This window comes from Anabas testudineus, chromosome 16 (assembly GCF_900324465.2).
Source record: "Anabas testudineus chromosome 16, fAnaTes1.2, whole genome shotgun sequence".
Classification (NCBI taxonomy): Eukaryota; Metazoa; Chordata; class Actinopteri; order Anabantiformes; family Anabantidae; genus Anabas; species Anabas testudineus.
In genome coordinates this window covers 4625971-4650089 of record NC_046625.1, presented here as the reverse complement: position 1 = coordinate 4650089, position 24119 = coordinate 4625971, and the positions used below count along the sequence as shown (strand labels likewise).

The 24119-nt window shown below is 38.8% G+C and overlaps 3 protein-coding genes across 4 annotated transcripts in view; 2 read left to right on the top strand and 1 right to left on the bottom strand.

The window, feature by feature from the left end:
- The window catches only part of LOC113169758 (raftlin), a 79678-nt gene extending 75330 nt beyond the window's left edge, over positions 1-4348 (bottom strand). For both annotated transcript variants that reach the window (XM_026371434.1, XM_026371435.1), the window contains exon 1: positions 3755-4348. The gene's annotated coding sequence lies outside the window, so the exon portion shown is untranslated. The remainder of the gene's footprint in view (positions 1-3754) is intronic.
- Positions 4349-11335: 6987 nt separating this feature from the next.
- LOC113169006 (cysteine-rich venom protein) lies at positions 11336-14132 on the top strand. The gene is made up of 8 exons (XM_026370120.1): positions 11336-11354; positions 11533-11595; positions 11909-12009; positions 12417-12507; positions 12837-12979; positions 13618-13703; positions 13787-13869; positions 13987-14132. Exons 1-8 carry the CDS (start codon positions 11336-11338, stop codon positions 14130-14132), a joined length of 732 nt encoding a protein of 243 aa, XP_026225905.1.
- A 3423-nt stretch (positions 14133-17555) lies between these two features.
- Positions 17556-24119, top strand: part of LOC113169383 (inactive phospholipase C-like protein 2) — a 32780-nt gene continuing 26216 nt past the window's right edge. Inside the window, exons 1-2 of the mRNA XM_026370748.1 lie at positions 17556-17921; positions 18332-18779. Of these exons, the coding sequence (XP_026226533.1) occupies positions 18513-18779 (267 nt within the window). The 5' untranslated portion in view covers positions 17556-17921; positions 18332-18512. The remainder of the gene's footprint in view (positions 17922-18331; positions 18780-24119) is intronic.

The following is a 24119-nucleotide window of genomic DNA, read 5'->3' as shown; positions in this document are numbered from 1 at the left end:
TAAATAATAGGTAAAATGATTGTCATTTCAAAAGAGATGAAGAGAGAAGTACTTGGTTAAAAATAGAAAATTCTTTGGTTACTCCCTTTGCTATTTTTCTCTGAAACACGGAGGGGTTTGAAGAGATTTCCCGTGAGTGACTCATTGCTTTCTGTGAACTTGCTCCAGGCAGGTCAGTTTTTATTAAAGCCAGCCGAAGCCAAGTTCTTAGGTTTTCAGACGCCCTATCGACATGTCCATGTTGAACATTACCCAATCAATACTGCTGCAATTTTCTTGACCACCCATTACAACAGGACTCAATTTGCCTTATAGAGATATCAAGGGAGATGTTTTTCATTGGACTGGGAGTAAGCCAAACAGCTGGCTGAATATTAGTTATTGTGTTTTCTGTTTCGCTTCAAGTATTCATCCCAATGTGCTGTCTCAGGTCCAGGGCAATGCCAGAGGCTTGAATAACTTAGTATGTTCAAAAGCACGATCACTGTCACCTCACAGGGGAGTGAAGGAAAATAATCTTTGCCTGAGATCTTGTAGTCAAGCTTTTCTGAGGGGAAAGATGTGGGTTTGCAGCAGAGGCGGCAATCAAGACGAAACCCTTTAGTGAAAATGGTAAAACTCACACTGTATCTACCAGAATGTCAATCAGCCACATTTGCTGCCCAATGTTTATATTACAGCCCATAAGGATGCCAAAGCTGATTTCTGTTCACTAAATGACACCAGAGGTTCTATCCAAACACACCAGAACACACCAAGCCAAGAAATACTGGAGTTAATCTAAATATGTCTCATCGATTGTGAATGGGTAAAACTCCCTCTCCAGCATCTTATTTTAGTCTCCAATCATTCACATTCATGTATATTTCTCACTATGTCCCAAACAAGCTCAGAATGAAACAAGAGTAGAATAAAATTTGGATGGTTTAAAATAGCTACGTTTCAATTAGACATATCATACATTCTGAGAATATGAAATATTCTGGTCTGTCTGTAAGTGTTTGCCTATATATACTGAGTGGGAAGGAGGGCACATTATGGTTTACACCAGCTAACGCTTGCCAATTACTTTAATCAAATTTCACACCACACAGGGGGATTCAACGTGCCCGGATCAGATAGCGAACATAAGTTGATTAAAATACATGTTTGCTAAAAGACTGGAGAGAATGAAAATCAACACAGTCAGAAAACAAACAAACTGACGGCTGCGGACTCAGAAACTAAATGAGAAACATCACAACAGAAACACAGTGACTGCTCCTGTAACAGGCAGGTATGCATGTTTGAGTGTTTAGCAATGCAGATTTAAGTTTTATATGACCAAAGTACAAGTTATCCTCATTTAAATGCTAATAAGTCATTAATAAAGGATCATAGATCTGCAAGTTTAAATGTTAGTTAGTCGTCAGTAAAGGTTAATGGAGCTAACGTTCTAAAAAAAACATTAATTCTGCAGAATAAATGTTAATAAAGTCATTAATATCAAAGATAAATAGAATTTTTCACTTTCTAATAGGCTGCCGCTAAAGGTTAGTAAGTCGTTTGTAATCCTGAACGTTAATAAATCATTAGTTAAAGGTTTTTACAACAATCAATCACATCTGCAGTTTAAGAGTTTTTTCTTAATAATGTTCACATGTTGTTTTATCATTCCTCTCGCCCCAGACTGAAATCTTTTCTAGCGTGATTACACAGAAAGGAATGAGGAACTTCAGCAGTTTGTTTAAGGCAAAACAAGCGACTTTATAGTGCAAAAAACTCCCCGTTTGTGTTACTGTTGCTCCATCACAGCATGGTAACAACAAGGAGACGATTTTAAACTGAAGAGTTTTATTATTAGCAGAAACCTGCTTAAATCTTCTGACTCAGCCTCCTGAAATCTAATATTATCTTCAGCTGAACTTCAGAAAGCATTTTTACTCTTAATGAGGACTGTATGTTACAATTTAGATGTGTTTATTCATTTAAAGAACTATCAGTTAAATAAAAAGAAAGTCATTCAGTAGTTCATAGGAGCAAGGATGCAGCGAGAGGGTAAACCCCACTCAAAGGGACTTCTCACAACCTCACATTCTTCCCATGTTGTTCTTATTAATAGCTTAAAACTAATTTTTAAAGCACTAGAAAAAGATTCATTAACCATTATTAAAGCCATTAGCTACAACTTCAAACCCCTAATGGGTACCTTATTAGAAAGTTGTACTTAACCACAAATGAATTTTGGTTTCTTCACCTTTTGACCTCACTAATGACTTCATTTTCTATGTGACATTATAGCACAGTGAGGCCCGAACCACAATCACTTCCACATTTCCAACAGACACATGTAGTTTCTATGGGGAATTGTTTCCTCAGTGTGTGTGTGTGTGTGTGTGTGTGTGTGTGTGTGTCTGTGCATTTAAAGCGTGTTCCCATACGTGCTGATGACATGTGTATGTTCAGCATGCATGCTCACATGTGTGGTGCTGCATGTGTCCACTGCCTGTCACACAGTACATTTACTCTTTGATAAACACACTTGAGCATGTGGCAGCTTTTTTTTGTGTGTGTGCATGTGTGTGTTTGTGTGTACTATCTGCATTTTGCTGTTCTTATTGAATGTGTAAATAAGTATACTGTGCTATGCATAACTATACTTTTCTGTCATTATTTTCTCCTCTGTTGTATGTTTGTGAAGTGCTTGTGCAGTTCATGTGCATGTGTAAGAGTTTGTGATTCTCTTTATCTGTATCTGAGTATGTGTAACTTTGTGTGTACCATGCTTCACTGTTTGTATCAGTGTTTAGTGCTTCTATCTGCTGTGCTGCTGCTTGTTTTGTTTTTGCCAATATTTCTGTACGCTCTTATCTTTGCACACACACATGCATGACACAGAGAGAACTCCTGACCCACCAACAATGTTGAGCTAACGCAGCCCGACGTTCCACAACTCACCAGCTGGATCTCATTAACAGCAGTTCAGTCAGATTGAACACTCTCACTCACTTTCTCCCTCACACACACACACACACACACACACACATGTTCACTCTTTTCCCCTCTTCCATTTGGCTTTTCCTCTCTCTCATGCCCTCGTCTTCCTCCTCCTTGACACTCTCTCACCCTTCCCTCACCTCCTCCCATTCCTCAGCTTGTTTTTTTCCGTTAAACCTCCTCCTCTCGTACACTCACGCATGCTTGGATGAACTCATGTACATAGCACATAGTCTAAGCATGTGAACACCCACTTGTTCAGACACACATGGTCACATCAGCGCGAATGCTGCACAACAAACACACAGTGGAACCTCACACTTCACACATACAGCACAGCAGTTTACAAATCACACACTCCTCTCTTTCCCAACTGGTGGGAGTGGCGAGATACTGTACGCCAGGCACATCTTGAAACACTGATTGGACTGTGATTGGATCCAGGTAGACATTTTTGGCATTCTCAGCCCTGCTCTGTACCATCCATCCTACATGTGACTTCAAAACAACCAGATCTATTGATGTGCATGATGAATGACCACAGTGTGTGTGTTTTTGAGCATGTGAATGTGCAAACATGCATGCATGTTAACAGTGATTCAAAGCTTGTTGCTGAACTTGAGGCTTGTGGCATCATCTGATGAATCAACTCTCTGTGGTGATCAGTTGCCACAAATCAGTCCAAGTTTACAGTGGCCACAGAATCAGACATAAGCACAGGAACACATCTGTTAGAAAGTTCAAATGCATCTCTCACACAAACAGAAAACAAACTTACCTATTAGACAACAGTTTAAAAGTTCACCGCTTGGACACAAAGGCAGCAACTGGACCAGAGCTTCCAGCAGTGAAGCGCATTCTACTTGAAAAGAGACCAGCACAAAGAGAGGATGGAGGTTGGGTTCAGATCCTGTCCGACAGGCTGACTGAGGTTGCTGAAAGGAAACACAATCCTCCGGCAGGCAGCAAAGAAACAAAGTGTCTGTCAGCTCTGCAGCAGCAGTAGCAGCTCCAGCGGTTTGCTTCGTCTTCACCCACAGCACCTAACGGAGCTCAAACACACTTGTACGCTCGGTGTGTTTAGGTCATGCTCAAAGTATGCCTGTATACCAGTGTTCTGCAAGCTCAGGGAAACCACATCCTGTCACATATTTACCTCCTTCCTCTGTCTCTCCCTCCCTTTTCTGTCTTTTCAGTCTGTCTTTCTATGAGATGTTCTCTCTCTCTCTCTCTCTATGTCTCTTTTCCTGTGTCTTTCTCTCGCTCCCCTGTGATTGTCTGAAGCAACTGAGCGCTCTGACCCAGCGTCTGTTCAGCACAGCCTCTCTGCCTCACTGTCTATCTCTTCGGCAGCCGCACCAGTTCCACTCGACTGCCTGAAGAATCCATCTGAGTAGAGGAGGGGGGTAAAGACGGGAGGCAGAGGAAAAGGGAGGGGGTGGTGGGTTGACAGAGGGGAAGCGGGGAGGGGGCTTCACTGGGAAATACCAGATTTAGAGAGAGAGAGGTGGAGAAGGAGGAAGGGTGGTGGTGGGTGTTGTTTAGAAAGCGAAGTACTACAGAAAGATAGGTGAACAGAAAGAGTAATCAATAGGTTGATAACGAATTAGAAAGAAAGCAGTATACCGGGCCACATGGTCAATACACGTGCACACACACACACACACACACATTAAAACATGAGCTGTTGTTGAGCTCACAGGTTCATTCTTGGAACAGAAGTTATGATCTTATGCAGTATATGACCACCTGTGGTCACATGACTGCTCTTCTAATGTGGTCATGTGGTGACAACTAAAAACGTTTTGTATTAAGGTCACGTGATGGAAACACCAATTAGGTTGAACCTTCATTACATCTACTATCACATAGGTTGTGCTCATTTCTTTAACAGTATTTAATTCAATAAAGTTGAAGTTTTACCATTATTCTTATGCAGATGGCAACATTGCCCCTTTGAATCTAATATTGCTGCTGCCTCTTTTCAGCCATAATTACTAACAAAGACAAGAAAGAGACAGATTTAAATTGTTGTTGTTGTTGATGTGCCACATCTGTTTGGTCACTTATACAGAAAACAGGCTGAATGTGGATCTGTTACAGTTTGAACAGCCTTTCTGTTTTCTATAAATAACTGTGGAAGAGGAAAATGTCAGCATAGAGCGAACTTCATCAAATGGTGAAATGCAAATTAAAATGACAGCTATCAAAAATACTCACTGTGATGTTAACTTTAAAACCCAGCTGAATAAATAAGTCAGAGGATGATTTGCTTTTTGATCAGATGCCATAATTACCGGTGAAGAGCTCTAAAGACTGTGATTAGATTCACCAGCCCCACATAATGGAATCATGACATTGGGTTCTTCTCAAAGTCATTTTGAGCCTAACAGGCGATTCAGTCGCTTGTTTTCCAGAGTCGGAGCTGCCCTCCGAGGAGAGGCTTCATTGTGTTGCTTAGACGTTGCTGAGAGGATGTAACTCCAGGCTGCAAATTAATGATATGTCTCTTTTTAAGATTGAGATTTTCTGCCTCTGTTTGCTGTCACATCGGGAGCCCCATTAGACTTTAAGCACCCTTCCTGAAAGCACAAAAGGAAACTGCCAAACCCATATATAGATCTGGGCAATGTGTGTCTGATTTTGGAAGGACGTTTTTCAGCATTAGATCATCTTTGCATGAAAAGGGTTCAACTCTGGAAAGGAAATGGGCCGTTCTGGCGTATCATGTCTTTGAAACATCCGTGGAGAGACCTCAGGTTAGAAAAAAACAGAACAAAAGCAAATGAAGTTGTTAATATTGGGTGGATGCTTGGCTGGTTTTCCAGCTCTTTAAACTGATTTAAATCAAACGGATGCCATAATACTGAAGCCATCCTGACTGGTGCTGAGGCTTGAATGACATTAATGATCACCCACAGTGTAATTGCCATCATGTTTTAGCTGTGGTAATGGCTACAAACATGCCAAAAAGTGAAAAATAAATACTGGACCAGATGACATTTAGATGTCATGTAACTCTTCCACTTCAGTGGGTTTATTGTTGAGGGGCAAATTAGCAGTGTTCAATGTCCCACAACTTGGTAAAAATGCACGGCCACAAAGAACCCGCTGCTGCAGGTCTTTCCCGTTGGAGAACTGTGGGGGCCACTGAAATAGGACGAAGTTATAAAGATGGGCAACCACGCATCAAGCTGGTGTTTGTGGAGGCATCAGTCTTACATGAGTGGCTGAGGACTCAGACCGACAGCTGACAGGACGTGGAGAGTGAGAGGAAACAAAAACACATCACTGAGGGAACCTAAATGAGTCTGCTGCTTGTGCTGTAACATAATAACATTGTTCAATCACTGGGTCAATTATGTTGAAGGTTTCCAGTCAAAGAACAGTGTTGTGCTCTGCGACTGAAGATGTGACAGTGCCCCCCAGTGTTCAATGTAGAAAGTGAAGTTTGTCATGGGGAGTGAGTCAAATAGTAAAGAATCTGAACCTGTCCTTTATTGTACTCTTGCTTTTACATTGTCAGAGAGATTTACTCTGTGTTTTTACTTCTAATGGGTTTATTGCTCTCTATGAGTGATGCTACTGCTCTTTGTGTTTATCTACTGCTTCATTGGTGGCTACATACAATCCTTCCATTGACTACAGATGCAAAACAATCTCCAGACTAGCTTGTAATGTGTGGCCCCAGTAAATAACAAATAATTAAAGGAATAAATACTTGTTTTCCTACAGAAAATATAGAAGTTTATAATGTTTCTTTTGTTTGTTTGTTTTTTACGTGATGTTTCATATAAGGCTTGTGTGATAGCTATGTGACAGTGACACTAATAATGTAAAATGACAATGATTCACAATTTACATTCCTTCAATCTGAATTTATTCCTCACTGTGGAGTATATCATGTACTGACTTTATGAATGCACGACTCAAACAATGCAGAGTTTGCTCCCTTATGATGAAAGTATGAAGCTTCAGAAGCTCATTTCAATTTTAGCGTTTATTAAATTTATGAATACGTCTTTTTCATAATTCATTTGCTTTTTAATTGGACCTGTTGGCTGTGTGCACTGTAGGGCAGTGTGCATGCACTCAGGATATTTCTTATTAACCGTGATTAAGTGCCTGACTTCAGCGACTGAAGTGAACAAGAAAAGATTTCCAACAATAGACTTCAACCTTTTCACATGCTTTCCACAGAGCCGCACTGCATTAGGCTGTCAGGCTTCTGCCCGGGGTGTCCACCTGTAGCTGCACTCAGACCTGTCTAGCATTGTTGTCTGTAATGGCTGCCATTACTTTGAAATGTATGCTGTCACCCTTACCTCAAGGTGGCAGATAGAAAGACATACAGTATCTGAATGTATACAACGCCATGGGTAAATACCACTACACCCATGATATTCATCTTCATAGATAATGTTGCTATTGACAATAGTGAGCAAACTCACTTTAGTTTACATTTCATATTACACATGTAGTTCATATGGAGCTGGGTTCACACACAGTGTCGCTTTGTTAGATAACACATTGACATGAATCAAATATTTTGCTGTGTACTGCCACAATATGCAAGACTGACATTTGTTATATTACATTACAGATGCAAATGCTAGCTATGTCAAATGTGACTTAATCAGTTAGTTTTTGTTATTGGAAATTACAATAAGAGTGCAAACGAACAGCTTGAAGTGTGTAAGAAAGCTTCTTCTGGCTGGACATTATTAATGTAATTAGCAGATGTTACTCGTTTTCCAGTATTAAGCTCCTTACTATCGAATTGAGCTGCAACAAAACCTGAAGGTGGAGTCACACAGAGAGAATTTAAAGATTTTTTTCCCATTAATACAGTGCTTGTGATGGTTTTTAATTAATCTAGCTATTCGCTATATGCGTTTTGTTTGAAACAATGAGCCACTGATTTTCACTATAAAACCCATGAAAGTAGGTGTAAACAGAATATTATTTGGTTACATAATGGTGAAAATAGAGAAATCTACCATATGGTGAAAATGAAAAACGAGAGAGAATAAGACTTATGATTCTAAAAGTACACATTACTTTGTGGAGCAAGCCCAAGTAGAACAAATGTTGGTGAGTTAGACTGTTTGACTCCAACTGCCATTGTACTGAATAACAAATAACATAAGGCATTAAGCAAATAGGCGATAGCAGCATAATGCTTATTGTGCATTAAGACACATTATCGAGAATTAACAAAGGGGATTGTGTTATGTTCTAAACACACATGGCACTCCAAAAATAAAGTTCTGCAGCGTCAGTGTTACAGCGTCAGTAATCCAAGTAGTTTCTTCATTTCCCACGGTAATCCACAAACACACTGCTCAACCATTCCTCATGTTACCTGGAACATAAAAATAAATATTTGTAATGTGTTTACTGTAGGGTGTTTTGAATGGTCAGAGGAGACAACAGCATTTTCTAGGAATAGCTGAAACTCTGTTGGGGGCTCACTGCATTATTTCTGCTTTTCTGATCCTATATAGAAGTTATTTTGTTCACATCGCTTCAAATTAAGTCTATATAAAGAACCAGGCTGTATGTTCCAAGCAAACATTACATGTATGTATGTACCATGGCGGTATAAATCAAAGTCAGGATGCAGATAATCCTGTATGTGAGCAGGTGTGGGCTCATTGAGTTGAGCCCACACCTGCTCACATAAGTGACATTATATGTCTCTTATGTAGTCAGTTGGTAAATGTACTCCTGTTTAAGTGCTTTTTATTCAGTAGGTTTTTTATTTGAACTCAAATCCTTTCTGAAGGAAGTTGTTTTTGTGCCTAAATCCAATTAAGCATTTGTTGTGTCTACCTGGTACACTCCAAGTTTATTATCGTAACGGTGATGAGAAAGGTCCAGCACACATTAACAGCCTACAGCGTCACTAATAACGTCTACTGAGCCAATGATAATAGAGAACAGAGCCAGCGATAACTGGCACTTTTCGTTGGTCTACCGTGCCAATGATGCACATCGTGCCTCACATGAATTGCAACAACAACCTACAGATACAGTGGCCAGTAAAAGTATGTGAACCTTTTGGAATTTAATGGTTTTCTGCATTTATTTGTCATAAAATTTGATCTGATCCTAATCTAAGTAATAGTATTAACAAATACAATGTGCTTACAATAATAACTCAAAAACAATTCTGATCTTTCTGAGAACAACCATAAAAACCTCATAGTGCTAGTTGAAAAAGAAAAGAAGTCCACAACAGAATGGCTTCAGAAAAGCATAATCTACCTTTTGGTGTGGCCAAGTCAGAGCACAAACCTTAACCCAATAGAGATGCTATGGAACGACTTGAAGAGAGCCACACATGAGAGGTTCAAACAGTATGACAGAGCTAAAGCAGTTCTGCAGGAAGAATGGGCTAAAATTCCTCCTGAACAATGTGCAGCTACAGGAAGTTGAGGTTATTTCTGCCAAGAGGAGGGGTCAACCAGTAATTAATTCTATGGGTTCACATAGTTTTTCCACTATTACTATGAGGTGTTTATGGTTATTCTCAATGAGGACATGAACGATCAATGTTCCTTTGTGTTATTATTTTAGGCACATTATATTTGGTAATACTCTTGACTTAGATGAAGATCAGATCACATTTTATGAGAAATTAATGCAGAAAATCATTAAAATTCCAAAGGTTTCACATAACTTTTCTTGCCACTGTATAACATGAAGAAAGTGAAGGAAATGCATCTCAGTATTATTTAATTAGGACTGTACTGGCTGAACTACATAATGCATGTTGCGGGATCACTAAATAGTCAGCAGACATGTTTAAATAATTGAGGTGGCTTTTGGTGTTTTGCAACTCTCCTGAAAAAAATTGTGAATATCACTGATTTAGGCAAACAGCCAACCAGTAGGGACATCTTATTCTTGTCTCTCAATCTACACATGGGTCTGAATCCCATTTCTTGTGTCTTACTTTTTCTGCCAAAGCAAGCAATGGGTGCGACTTCAGCCCATACATGCTAGATGCCTTTAATCCATTGGCATACAGAACTATACAGTTCAATGTTGTAATCTAGCAGCGTTCTTTTTCTTTTATTTACTTTGACCTCAAACGCCTCCCCCATTCTGGTCTGTGTAAACTTGTGACAGTCCATCAGGCAGTCACTACACCCTGGAGCTTAACAATTCCTTGTTTACCTCATGTCAGTTGCTTTCGATAGAAGACAAATTATCCACAGTGTCATGTGACTTGTTTCAGTTCACTAGCCATTGTGTTAAGCTCTGGATCATTTACAACCCGAAGAGAATGTTTAATATCTGTGAGCTGGGTCTATAAAAGGAAGGAGAGATACTGTAAGTGCCACCTCACCTGCACCTCCTGGAGACCCGTGTGTAAGTACGTCTTCAAGTTCTAAGGTGGATAGAAAATAACAGCAACATGTTTATGTAAACTATTTTTTAGCAATTTTACTGTTTTGTTAGATGACTTAAAATATGAAAATATAAATAATAGTTGTCCTACATCATGATCATATCACCTTGTTTTCTTCATACCTTAGGCATCTACCTTTTTGTTGACAATATGTTTGCATTCCTAATTTGCATCTTGACGGTGCATCAAGTCAACGCTTACTGCAATGTGGTGAGTAGGTTTAAAATAAGATTGAAAGGAAATGAACTGGACAGAAACATGTTTTTGAATGTTGTCAGGTTTGATTACAAAACATTATGAATTACATAAGTGTCAGGAAACAACCACTGTAATGTGTACAGCCTTGACGTATTGGTATTATATTGAAGTTGACTTCAACTTTGTCAGACTTATATATATAGACTTATATATATATATATATATATATATATATATATATATTAATATCATACAATAATAACAATATGAAAGAACCTATATGCAGTCATTTCTAATTACTTAACTTTTCTTAAGAACTGTATTTTGTTTGTATTTTAACTTACTCTTGACTTACTATTCACCACTCTGAATTACCATTTAAAATATACTTTTACTTTATTTAAGTTTGGCTAGCAACATATCAGATAAGATCACTGCAGTCTGATTTAGTTGTTATAATCCTGCAAACCAACTACCTTAAAAATACCACATGCCTGTGTAGCTTCATTGGTTCAAACATCTTATTATATTTAAAATATTATATGAACTTTAGTTATTGTTTGGTAACCATGTTGATTAATGTGCATTACCACAGAAAATATCCATACCATACTACTATTATTAAATATTATGATATTGTTACTGGTGATGTCAGAAATGTTTAATCCTCCCTCATTGCTAACAGGGGATGTTTCAAGGAAATAAAAAGGTCATGTTCTTGGCTTTTCAACTCAGGGCATCATGTCTAAATTGTGCCAGGGTGCTGTGACCCTGGTAAAACTTGCAATTATTTAGTTTTCTACATTTTAAGGAACATTTTAGTACATTGCTGCCTCCCACTGGTGTAATAAGGTCATTGCTTCCTTTGTTAGCGTTACTTAAAAACAAGAACTAAATGTTTTAAATATGAATATATATGGTCGACGACCACTGACGAGAACCTAACTTGAATTTCTTCTCTTCAAATGGGCTTTGCTACGTGTCACGGTGTCCACAGGATGGTAAGTACAAAGTGAAATGCACCAAATATATTTTACTTCATAGTGCCATTGTATTCAACAGCATCCGTTCACAGACAATGCCAACATGCTTGCCAGTAAGATTATGGGATTTAGCACAATCATCTTTGTGCGATCTTTTGTTATGTGAAGTAATTGCAGTGTAATTAAACCAGGATATATTTTTGAGCCGTACGGTGGATATTAAGCCACCAGAGCAAATATCACTCTTCATTATTATGTCTGTAATCTGGCATTTACATTGGTTTTAAGTGTGTGTGCATGTTTTTGTGTGTATGTGTATGTGTGTGTGCAGAACTTTGCCCAGATAACACAGTAATACAGGCTGAGATCGTTGACCAACACAATGCCTTTAGGAGAGGAGTGAAGCCGCCTGCTTCTAATATGGTTAAAATGGTAGGTGTTACTGATAACACAGTAAAAGTGTCTCCGATACATTTTTAAAATAAGTAATTATCAAATAAGTAAATATTCTTACTATTTGTGAGGAGAAAACATAAAGAATAAAGCTGGTGAGGTGCGTTGCAAACAGCACCTCTAAATCACAAAAGTCATAAACAGTGTTTAAATCAGGGGTGGGTGTTAATCGATATATTGGTGGTTATTAGTTTCTGATTTAGGCTTTATGACAAATGGAAAGACCACTTCAGTTAAAACCTTAAAATTTTTTTAAGGGTTGCAGATTCAAAATCAAAACTAATATTTAGGAAGAGAATAGATGTTTTCCCACCTTGTGGGTGTCAATTTGAAATGAACCTGCATTGGTTTTGTTCTTTTTGCTTTTCTTCTGTTCGTTGATACAGGTCTACGATGAAGACGTAGCAGCCAGTGCTCAGGCCTGGGTTGACCAGTGCATTCTGAATCATGGGCCACCCAGTACTCGCATGCTAAATGGTATATTTGTCTTTTGTTTATTCCTTCTCTCTCTTTGTTTCCCTTTCACCGTTCCCTCTATCCCAGGGCATTATACCTCAGAAATGCAAAGGTTCCATGTGAGTTGACTGACCACATGATTGATGGTTGGAGTCACAGTGAACATAATCTTATCTGCAGACTTAATACATTCTTTTAATAATAAATGACACCACATATGATATGTTATCAATAAGGAGATTACCATCAATAGGCCTTTTAATGAGCCCTATTTTATCTAAATAATGTAATCTTTGTATCTGAAGACTTTCATTAATTGGTGCTGCCGTGTGTTTCTTAACACTGACCAGGATATCAGTTGGGTGAGAATCTGTTCTATGCATTCGAACCTTACGCATGGAAGGATGTCGTTGATGCCTGGCACAGTGAGGTGGTACACTACACGTATCCTAATGGATCCGCTGATGGGCAAAGTATTGGCCACTACACCCAGGTATTTTATTGATCCACAAGGATTAATTGTTGTTGGACAACTTCACGTAGAAGATGGTGCCAATACAGACTTTCAGTGTCTTTTGTCAAAAGACAAAGATTTCTTTGTAGTAATTTTATGTCTTGTATGTTAATTTGTCACATTTTGTCTCTTCATTATAACTTTCTATCTCTTCATGGTCACTTTAAGTTCCTTTGCAGTCATTTTGTGTCTTTTTATGTTTATGAGTTGCCTCTTTTGTAGTAGTTATTTTTATTTAAATGGTATATAAAATTAGTAAAGCATGAAAAGAAACAGTAAGCAAACAAAGTTAGAAAGCAAATAGGTTAATCTTATTTTACTCGTTTTAGTGGAAACTAAAAAAGAATCAAATAGAGAATGAATAATTAATTGACATTCGTGACCAGACTACTGACTACAACACCCAATGTCCAATGTTCAATTTGATTTATTTCACAAACACAATACATTTCTCAAGTGTTTGCTCAACTGTGAAGAATGAGGTATTCAAAAATGAAACATGAAACAAACATATGAGTCATGACAGTGTTTAAACAGTTAATATACATATGGGCATATACATCTTTAGAAGTTCCCACTTTAAAGTGGCACTGAAATTGCTTTTTGTTCTTGGTCAGGTGGTGTGGAACACCTCGTACAAAGTTGGCTGTGGAATGACACTGTGCTCTAACGTTTATTACTATGGTTGCCATTATTATCGAGCGTGAGTTTCCCCCATTAACCCTCCAGTTATTTAATGCGCTTTTTGAGCTAAAAATGCTTACATATGTTGTTTGTATTTATCAGAGGAAACTTTAGGAGATGGCCCCCTTATGAAGTAGGACCCCCATGTGGCTCCTGTCCTAATGCCTGTGAAGACAACCTCTGCAGTAAGTGTGAGATATTATAATTATGCACATAATGTGAGACAAACAAGGTGAAAGGGGAAAGATATAAATTTATAATGTACAATGACAATGAGCTAATCTCTTCATGTGTCATTTCAGCCAACCCTTGTCCTTACATAGACCACTTCATCAACTGTCCAACCTTGGCAAGGACGACTGGGTGCAGAAATTGGCTGGTGTACGCCTGGTGCCCTGCTTCATGCAAATGCATAGAGAATGAAATCATTCCAATAGGGAAAAGATAAACTTGTAAACTAACTGTACTATATGAAATAAGCATGCTCTTTGTAAGCATAAAACATATATGAAGGTATTGTACAATGACACAAGCAATGAAAAAAAGACATGTCTGAAACTTTGTTGAACCCAAAGCCCCTTGAAACATGTCACTAGAGTTTTGAGAAATTTTCCAAATGCACACATGCATGCACATCTTCTTTGTTTCAAATATACCTTCTACAAATGATCACACAATAAAATTTACATTAAAAACAGCTAGTGTAGTGCAGTTCCTTGGTAATGGTTTGTTTTTTAATTCTATTGTCTGGAGTACTGCAAAGTCTCACTGATAGGGTTACTAGCATTTACCATCAAAGCCCTCCAGAATCCACGAATGCAGCAGCACATCTAATTTTGAACAGCTAAAAAGGACACGTTACACCACTTTTCAGATCTCTGCACTAGCTTCCTGTAGCTGCTCGCTTCAGGTTCAAAGCCCTGACCAGTGCCTACACAGCACTGGCTTACCTGAACTCCCTCATCCAGGTCTACAATCCCTCGGACCCACTGCACTCTGCCTGTGAACAGTATTTTGTGTTTCCCTCACCTCACCCCAAAGATTCCAGCCACAACTGCTCTTCCAAACCTTTTCTGCACTGAAATCTTTCTCTACACTTAAATCTTTTCTGCACTTAAAAAAAAACAAAACCAAAACTTGCACTTACCTACTTGCACTTGAAACAGTCTCTTCCTCTTTCTAGAGCACTTTAATTTAAAGTTCTTCTGCTTGGCTTAGATATTTTGCTTGCTTTGTACCTTACTTTTAAGGTATAAAAGCGTCTGCCAAATAAATAAATGTAAATGTATATGCACCTGTGAGCTAATGCTTTGGTTTTGTTTGTAACTGAACAGTGCAGCAGTTTATTTTTTCCTGTAGGGATTTGTGTACAGTAAGTTGTATGAATTCTGAATCTTGAACAAGCTGTGATCAAGGTTGAAGTTGTGTTGAAGCTCTGTTGGAGAGCCAGTTACTTGATATGAATATTAACACTAACCCTTTAATCTGAAACAGAACAGTAAACTTAGTAAAAAATAAAACCAGAGCAGGTGCAGCGAGAAAATTAACCCCTGATCAACCTCTCTCAATAGCTGGAGCAGAGAAATAATCTCCCAGTTCAGTAAATGTGCTATTAGATTATTAGTAGTATTAGATAATCCTTCAGCAAAAAGATTTAAAAACTGTTTTAGCAGTGTCTTGCATAACAGTTGCCAATAAAAAGCTGGTTTCACTCCTCTGTAACAGCCAGACCTGAGTCAAGTCTTTCTGGATTGCTGAGTACACACACAAACACACCACCATAACACCATGCCCCATCTTTAATAAATCTTTAACTGGTGATAACAGAAGATAAGACTTGTTTTACCAAAGAAACATACTTCAGTAATGTAGAGTAATCAAACACTTCTACTGGGAGAAAGTACAGTTCAACAACAATGAAAACGTTACACATTTCAGCTGATATACTGATACTGATTACAACATATCCACAAGCATAACTACAGCAGAAATTCCTGACACAACTTCACCTATTATGAAGGTGCATGGATGAGGGAAAGCAAATTGTAAAGATTAAAAAAAGATTGCCGACTATCAAACAGCTTTATTGTCAGGCCAACGTGTTTGGCCTGCAGCCTTCTTCACCTTGAAGCTTTCCTGAACCACTATGCTGCATTTTTGTACTATTTAGTGGGCTAAATAGCTCCAAGGCTGGGGGTCTCCAAGATAAATGGAAGGGGTTGTAATATTGTTGACAGAATACGAACCACATTAACATTTTGATTCTTGTTTTTTCAAGTATGAACTAATTTAACCTCTCTGGGTTGCTTCAATTAAGTGCAGAAAAAAAATGGTTTCATGTTTTTACAACCAGCAGCCATAGACAAGAGTAAGGAGGGGTTGTAAGCTGATACTACTTTATTTTGATGAGTTAAAATGTGGTTTAAACTAAACTGAATAAATAAATATACTGTATTCTTATCAATAACCTTTGTAAACCAGCAGATGTCTCTGGTGTACAACTCAAGGCATCTCCAGCTATTGTGTCCCAAAGTGGTTTCATCAGAACCAGTGGCCTGTGAATAAAATTATTAAATCATGCATTAAATCATGGAAAATACCGTTATGATTCATCACTGACTCTCTGTGAGCCTAATAAAACAAGGGTATGATCTACATATGACACACAGTATGTGCAGAGGAATGGATGACTTGGGATGAATTACTTTTGACCCAATAGTAATAGGGTGGGTTTATTTTCACAAGAAATCTGATGCAAACAAGAAGCTGTTACTATTACTTCACCACTGCGATTAGTCCATCATTTTTATGCACTGCACTTATAAAGAGGAAGATCTGACACACAGTGTGACTGTAAACACTAAAACAATTGTCATGTGAGCCTTTCTGGAAGCTAACTGTCCTTAAGAGATCTCCTGTAGCTTCTGAATTGAATTGACAACAACCATAACAGTATTGATCATACGGAAAGTAATGTGTTCTCCCTTTATCCTCTTAAGACCATGTGTGGTCAGCATTTCAACATAGCATCTGCTTCGAAGTCACAGCTTTGAATGTTGGCTAATGTCCCTGTTCATCTCTGTTCTCACTTTATTTTATTGCAATTAACTTTTTTATCAAGTCTTCAATGCCAGCTTAACTTTCCCTTATTACTACAGGGAAATTGTGTTGCCGTTTCTACTATCATCATCATTTAGCAGGGCTGAAGATGTTGAGTTGCTCTTTGGGAGTGACGAGGATGGACAGGATCAGGAATGAGTAGGTCACAGGGACAGCCTATGTTTTGGAGATAAAGCCAGAGAAGCCAGATTGAGGTGGTTTGGACATGTTTAGAGGAGAGATGGTGAACATATGGGTAAACGGATGCTGCGGTTGGAGCTGCCAGGCAGGAGGTGTAGAGGAAGACCAAAGAGGAGGTTTATGGATGTAGTGAGCTAGGACATGAAGTTAGTTGGTGTGAGAGAAGAGGATGCAGAGGATAGAGTTAAATGGAGGCAGATGATTGGCTGTGGTGACCACTGGAAGGAAACAGCCACAAAGAACAACAAGAAGAAGATGGACATTTGTCAAAAATGTCCTGAAGTGTTTTAAAATAAAGAATTAAAAAGAAATTAAAAGTGGATTGCATTTTAAAATGTACTCGTACTCAAGAAAGTTAAAGGATTAAAGTCACAGGTGGAGCTGATTTGAATCACTTTATGCACAGTTTCCATCCATATGTCAATGCTTTTATCTAATCATTGAGGTGCACACACACGTTAATTGAGCTGTGAGAGCTGCAGACAGCTCAGTTTAACAAGGAGCAGGTTGGAAATGGACGTTTGATTGACAGCACAGCCGAGTCGTGCCCTGTGCGCGTTCACGAGACGTACACAACTTTGTTCCTTAGAAACGACACTTGACGGTTTGTTCAGAGGTAACCGGAGCCGCGTTCACAGACTGCCTCTCTCTTTGTTTTAACTTCACTTAAACTCAACACCCGGCGACTGCCGAGATTCAGTGCCGGTGCAGGCACTGTCCTCCTTTGTCGGCTCGCCGGGTTACAACAGTGACGGTACTGTGTGGACTCTAACTTCACCCAGCTAGCTAGCGAGCGCGGTTAGCTGGTTAGCTAAGTAGCTCAGCTCGGCTCGGCTCAGCAGCACAGGCACCACACGGTGGTCTGGCTCCTCTCAGCTGCAGCCACAACTTAAAAGGAAGGCTGTGCTTCCTATGGAGAGACAAGGCAGCTCAAAAGGTAAACACATAAAGGCTAGTATAACAAGGTAGCTAGTTACATCATTAAGCTAATTACGAACTGAGAAGTTATCGTTGTTTCCCTAAGTCAACGTGAGCGAGCGCTGCTAAGATGAAGTGACTAACGTTGTATTAAAAAATCATCACATTGGATTCATGTGTGGGATGCACACGGTGGATAGGAGCTGAAAGGGTGAACTTAAATTAAAATGCTGAAAAGAAAAGAGCCCATACATAAAGGGAAGCGTGTGCCGCTTATCGTGCTGCATTTACGATGACAGCGTTCACTTATTATAAGTGAACATCCGCTTTTAGTGCACACAAACTGTACAGTGTTGAATAACTGCATCTGATAACGTTACTAATGGCATGTTTTCTAGTCATGTTAACAGTCGTGGTTTCTCTTCACAGAGCACAATGCACGGAGCAAACCCAGCAGCCAGTAGGAGCCTGACAGCAATGTGAACCGAGAGATGATATGGCAGAAATGTGTGCACATACTAAGAGGCGATAGACGAGGCAGGAAATTGGGGTAAAGCTGAAACATAAGGGTTTGCTACCCAGCAGCCTGCCAGCCTGCGTGTGACTGTGTATGCTCGAAGTGCCTATGGCGGAGTGCGGGGAGGACGGGAGCCTGCCTCCATTAAATCTGGGGGATACGGCCGTGCCCAGCGACGAGGACACTGGCAAGACGCATTGCGAAGTGTCGGTGTTGAATGGAGAATGTGGGATGTCAGAAAATATGGTCGGTTCTGGATCCATAGTCGCACCTGGCAACGAAGCCGGGGTGGATACGGCCAACACCTCAGTCGGATTGGATGGCAAATCTGATTTACCACGCAGGAGCAGCATTATCAAGGTAAACACATAAGTTAAAGTAGGTGTTCTGTCATTCATTTCGAAAACCTAGCCTGCTCATCTACGCAGAACATGGGGCGTTTGAAGTTACAATGCACAACCCCTACTGTAATTTAATTAGCCTCTTTTGTATCCAGCTTTTGCATGCTTTTCATTAACCTCCCCTACTGCGTGGTTTCACTTAACGTTTTCAGTGATTTAGGTGCTTTTCACAGTCCAGGTTTCAGCAGAAGCACATCCTGTACTTTCATTGCATTGAATTTGTACAACAGAGCTCCTCCTTATTCTTGAACATTATTATTCTGTCTATAACGTGTTAGCCTATTCAGATAGGAAAAGATGAGCTTTATGGTTGTTAATGAGTAATGAGAAGTGTTATAGGACCAGAAGTTAAGGAAAAAATACCCTGTTGGAGGAAATACATACACAACACATACTTCAAATGTAACAAAGACATATAATAAAATATGGTACTTAAGTGGAATGAGAGAGCATCCATTAAGTGAACAGCAGTATACAGTATACACACTTGAGACTGTTCAGTACAGCAGCAGATAATGTAGAATGATAGTGACAGCTGGTAATGAAATAGCATGCAGGGCTACTGTTTGTTTTCATGTTGACATCTCATATGCAGAGATTAATGATGGGGTCTGCCTTAACATTTTGGTTGTTGTACACTCTTAGATGAATATGAATGTAGTAGTGAATAATCAAGTTGCTGGACAAAAAAAGGTGTACCAGGGGTCAGTAGATTTAAGCAAGTCTGAATATACTCTAGGTGCTGATCCTTTATGTTCCTTTATGTTATAGGAATGCAGCATTTATGGGGAGATATGCATACCTTTTATATAATTCAAAACAATTAGTTCTGAGACTCATTGTGATTGTGACTGTTTGGATCCTAATTTGCCACCACGGCAGAGACGCTGAGGTTATTGCTTAAGGCGTGCAATGATGACAGTTCCTCAGATTGCATCAATCTACTGTATGTTGAAAGACTCTTTTCTGTACCTAATGTCAGCAACTCTGTGATGCAAGTCTGGCTTCTGCTGGTGTAGCTGTCATAATGTCAGTCATAAGACTGTAGGAAAAAAAAACTAGTTGGAACATGGAGTGGGGTGAGTTACATGCCTACAGGAAATTACTATAGCAAAGACCCAAAATAGATTCTTAAAAAAATGCCCTAAACACATTTACTTGACGATGTTAACATTTGGCTTTAAGAGTAGTAGAGTAGAGTTCGAGATTATTCCTTCTAAGGAACAGCCACCGTTCTAATGCATGGACTAGTTTAAAGAATTTGTTGAGAAGCACTTTTCAAATGGCAGTGTTTGGTGCATGAGTGAATTTGGCTTTATCTTTTATTATCACATGCAAAAGCACTTCCATAATTAGGGCTATGCTTTAATGCCTCAGTGGGATTTCTTTGCTTTGGGTACTCTATCCAGCAGTGAATGGGTGCAGCTGCTCACTTTTTAGCCGACAGGTTTAACAGGCAACACATTCTTGGCACATCGTGGGTGCTCAACTTTGACGTGCCCTCTGCCTGGAGATTGATAGGGGCAATATTGACATTTCTGCCTTGTAATGTTCTAAGTAATCTCTCACTATACAAGGACATGTCTGACTTCCCAGGTCGTTTGAGTGCAACTTATTTGAATGGGATGTCCACTCAGGTGAAAGTCAAGTCATGTGAAATCTTAGTTGGTTATTATAGATATCAAGACAGAGTTGAACTCTTTATGAATTATTGAAATACTTGCTCATAGATGTATTGCCCCTTTTTAGTAAACTTGCCCAGAAGTTTCTACATGGTTGTCGAACAACCATGCAGACCAAAGATGGACTAAATTCAATAAGTGCTATATCACACTATACAATAAAAGCATTGATAACAGAGCATATGAAAGAAGGCAAATGCAGACAGATCAGCTTGAAATTATATTGTGTATATGCTTAGCAACACAACACACAGATAAACATCCAATGAGTCACAGCAGAAATGATGAACCTAGGATAAGTTGGACCCAAAATAAATGTCAAGTTACCATTAAGAGAGCATTTGCTCTTAACAGGCTTCTTGGTAATGCAGGAAAATTCAGTTACTAATCAAGATCAAATATATGTGTTCATTTAGCAGTCATAGTTAAAAAGGTGACAGTGATTTAGAATTCATATTACATAAACTCTTTCTTTATAATGTCGAGACTGTATGTTTAAAGTTGAAAAATTGAAGAGATTGTAAAAATATTATTCTACAATCATTCATTTTGTAGTTGTGCAGAGTCGAGACTGAATTTCCTAACTAAAGGCTATCAGGCAAATCAAATATTCAGCAAACTGTGCCCTTTTCTGCATGCCAGTATTTTCTTGAAGGCAGGTATTTTTGCCTCTGACAACTATGACTGATTGAATATTGCAGTGAGACTGTGGTTGTGAGGGGTTGGACCAGTGTTAACAAGGCAAGCTGTTTCACACTGTCAGTCAGAGCCCTTACTTCTAGTTAAACTGCTTCTCTGAAACGATGAAAGGATGTGGTCGGGACAATATGAACCACATTCTCATAGTAACAGCTGTAATACTCGGCGCTTAACAACAACCTGAGTTCTATAAAGGTTTCTGTTACGCTTAATTTGTGGCATGTGTGCATATGCGTTTTTAGTGAGAGGACAAAAAGTAATAGCATGGCATCTTGAGACCTTTCATCCAAAATTGCATGTGTAATGCAGGATAACAAAATAGCACCTTTGCAGAGCTCTTAAATTTATGGTTGTTAAACACTGAACTTAAAGTGGTACTCCACCCAAAAATCCACACTTACCCTCCCACTCATGCCAGCCTGGAAAAAAAACAACCCAAAAACGTTTGTTATATCGATACAGTTCTTGACACTGACCAGCTTTCTGTCTATCTGTATGCTTGATATACTTTAAATGGTTGTTTTTATAAAAATATTGCAAAATGCACTGGTTACATGTCAACATATCTCATCGTCCCAGTGAAACATAGAAGGGCAACTCTTTTTTCTTCATTAATTATAATTGTTTTGCTGGACAAATTAATTAGTTTATACTAGAAAAGATTATAATTTTGCAGAGGTGGTTGGATAATTATTTATGGTTGTTTTGATTCTTTGGAAACCGTTTTAACTGACACAATTCCAAGTTGACCACAATATATGACCACATCCTCTCACTGAAAGATGAAACTACCAACATTTGACAGCCACCCACACAGGGTTTGATACTCTACTTGAGAGATTTTAAGTGAAGTACCACTTTAACATAAGCTTTTCCACACCTGAAACATATTGTAATTTCTTCCATTAAGGTGGTGTGTTAGAATTCAAAATATGTTAACCTTGAAAATTAAGCAGTGGAGTAAGACAGAAGTGGTTACTTCTGCAACTTGGTTGTTGTAGATCCAAGACTTTCTGATAGCATAGCACATGAGCACAGTTTCTCATGGACTGCTGCACTTATTTGAATGAATCATTATGCACACATAACAGTACATTGCCTTTGTTCTTCAAAACAATTTTTAAGATTTGTGCAGCCTTGGCAGAGCTTGGCAAATTTTGTGTGCATTGTAGTTTGAAATTATAACCTGTGTCCTTAATATATCAAATATATACATTTAGAGATAGAGCAGTGTATGTTCAGGTTACATAGTGATTAGGTGTGGCACAATCTAGTTTCTGGCCCCAATACCGATCCAGTACCTTTAATATTGGGTATCTAACAAAACTAGTACTGATCAGATACTTATTAGGTATTCAGACATTTAACAGTATATTCTGATCTATCTTATAATCAAACACACCCTATTTTTAGGAGCCTTTTTTGTTCCAAAATTTTAAGTGTGTCTGCTTATTGTTGATATGACATGACATGCATAAAAGATTAACTGGGAGAATATGATTTTTGTAGCCCACATGATAGAATCCTCTAGATTTAACAGGAACCCTTCCACTGGATTTTTGTGGACTTCAGTCATTACTGCTTCTCTAGTGGTTGTACAGTAGTGTCACAAAGTAGAGTATCTTATCTAACATACAGTGGCAAGAAAGTCAGTGAACAATTGGCTATTTCCTGGTTTTCTCCATAAAAGCAAAGTCAGAAATGTAAACAAACACAGTATTTCTGAACTGATAATACACAGTGATCAGTGAACATGTCTTATTTAATTACACCCATTAAACATACAAAGTGATGCTGGAAACATCACAGCCATTGAAACACTAGGCATCTGATGGCACTAAATGCCAACTGGAGTCAGGTGTTAGCAAACCTGGACTCTAGTCAGTAAAACAAAAATGAAGGTGTGGCTTAGAGTTACCATAATCTACGAAAGCACTCAAACTGTGTCTGTGTGCTCCTCTTTTAGAGATCTACTTAAGATTGAGAGTTCATTTGCATGCAGCTTGAAACGGTCACAGAGTAATCTCAGTGACTTAAGAGTGAGCATGGGCCAATATGAGAATCTGACCTGACAGTATGATAACCTTAAGCAAAAATATCATGGTATCTGTAATGACAGATGGCAGCAGAAAGCTACACTGTAGAACCTACTGTGAAGGACATCAGCAGGACTGCAAAACTAGCAAGTTGACTGAAAAATCATTAGAGATCAATAAGGAAAGAATCAGATTGGTATTGACTTTATTTTATGCCAATACTAGCCCTTCAAAACAATGACTGTATCGGTTCCGATATCGGTGCTCTGGATCAGCATTGGACCATCTCCAATAGTGACTATGTGAAACACTTGCCTGTAGCTTGAATAATGTGTTTGCTGGTTCATTTTAAACCCTCTTTACCAGTAAATTATTGTCTGTGGGTGGCCCATAGCAGGAAAAAAATGAACCCCTACGCTCAAGTTCTCACCCCATGTCTTACCTCATGTCCTCTTGAATAAGGATGATCTTGCCATTGCTTTGTAGATAACACTTATTTCATAGCTCTGCTAGGAGAAGAAAACAAACGTAGGGTTGTAATAACACCCTGTTAAAAAAGAAAAAATAATATGCTATTAATTATGGTGGACCAGCAGTGGTGTCCAAACAAGTTTTTCTGTGGCTGTCATCATATTGTATCACATCACTCATTGTGGTCTACTGGTATTTTAGCTATTTCAGTCACCCTTTAACTAGTACAACTAGTATACTAACCAGTTTTCTGCATACCATGGATTAGTAGGACTCAAATACAAATCACAGAAGTTCATTTCCAGACTTTCAACAGCAGCATAGATCCAGAACTCTGGACCCAAAACATATTTCTGTCTTCAGACTACACAGTGAATGCTAATTTTACACCTAACCTGCATGGAGCTTGGT

Excerpts from the sequence above, each read along its gene's own strand:
- LOC113169006 (XM_026370120.1), top strand. Across the intron at positions 11,596-11,908 it reads GTCACGGTGTCCACAGGATG|AACTTTGCCCAGATAACACA; the intron begins GTAAGTACAAAG and ends GTGTGTGTGCAG. Across the intron at positions 13,870-13,986 it reads CTGTGAAGACAACCTCTGCA|CCAACCCTTGTCCTTACATA; the intron begins GTAAGTGTGAGA and ends GTGTCATTTCAG.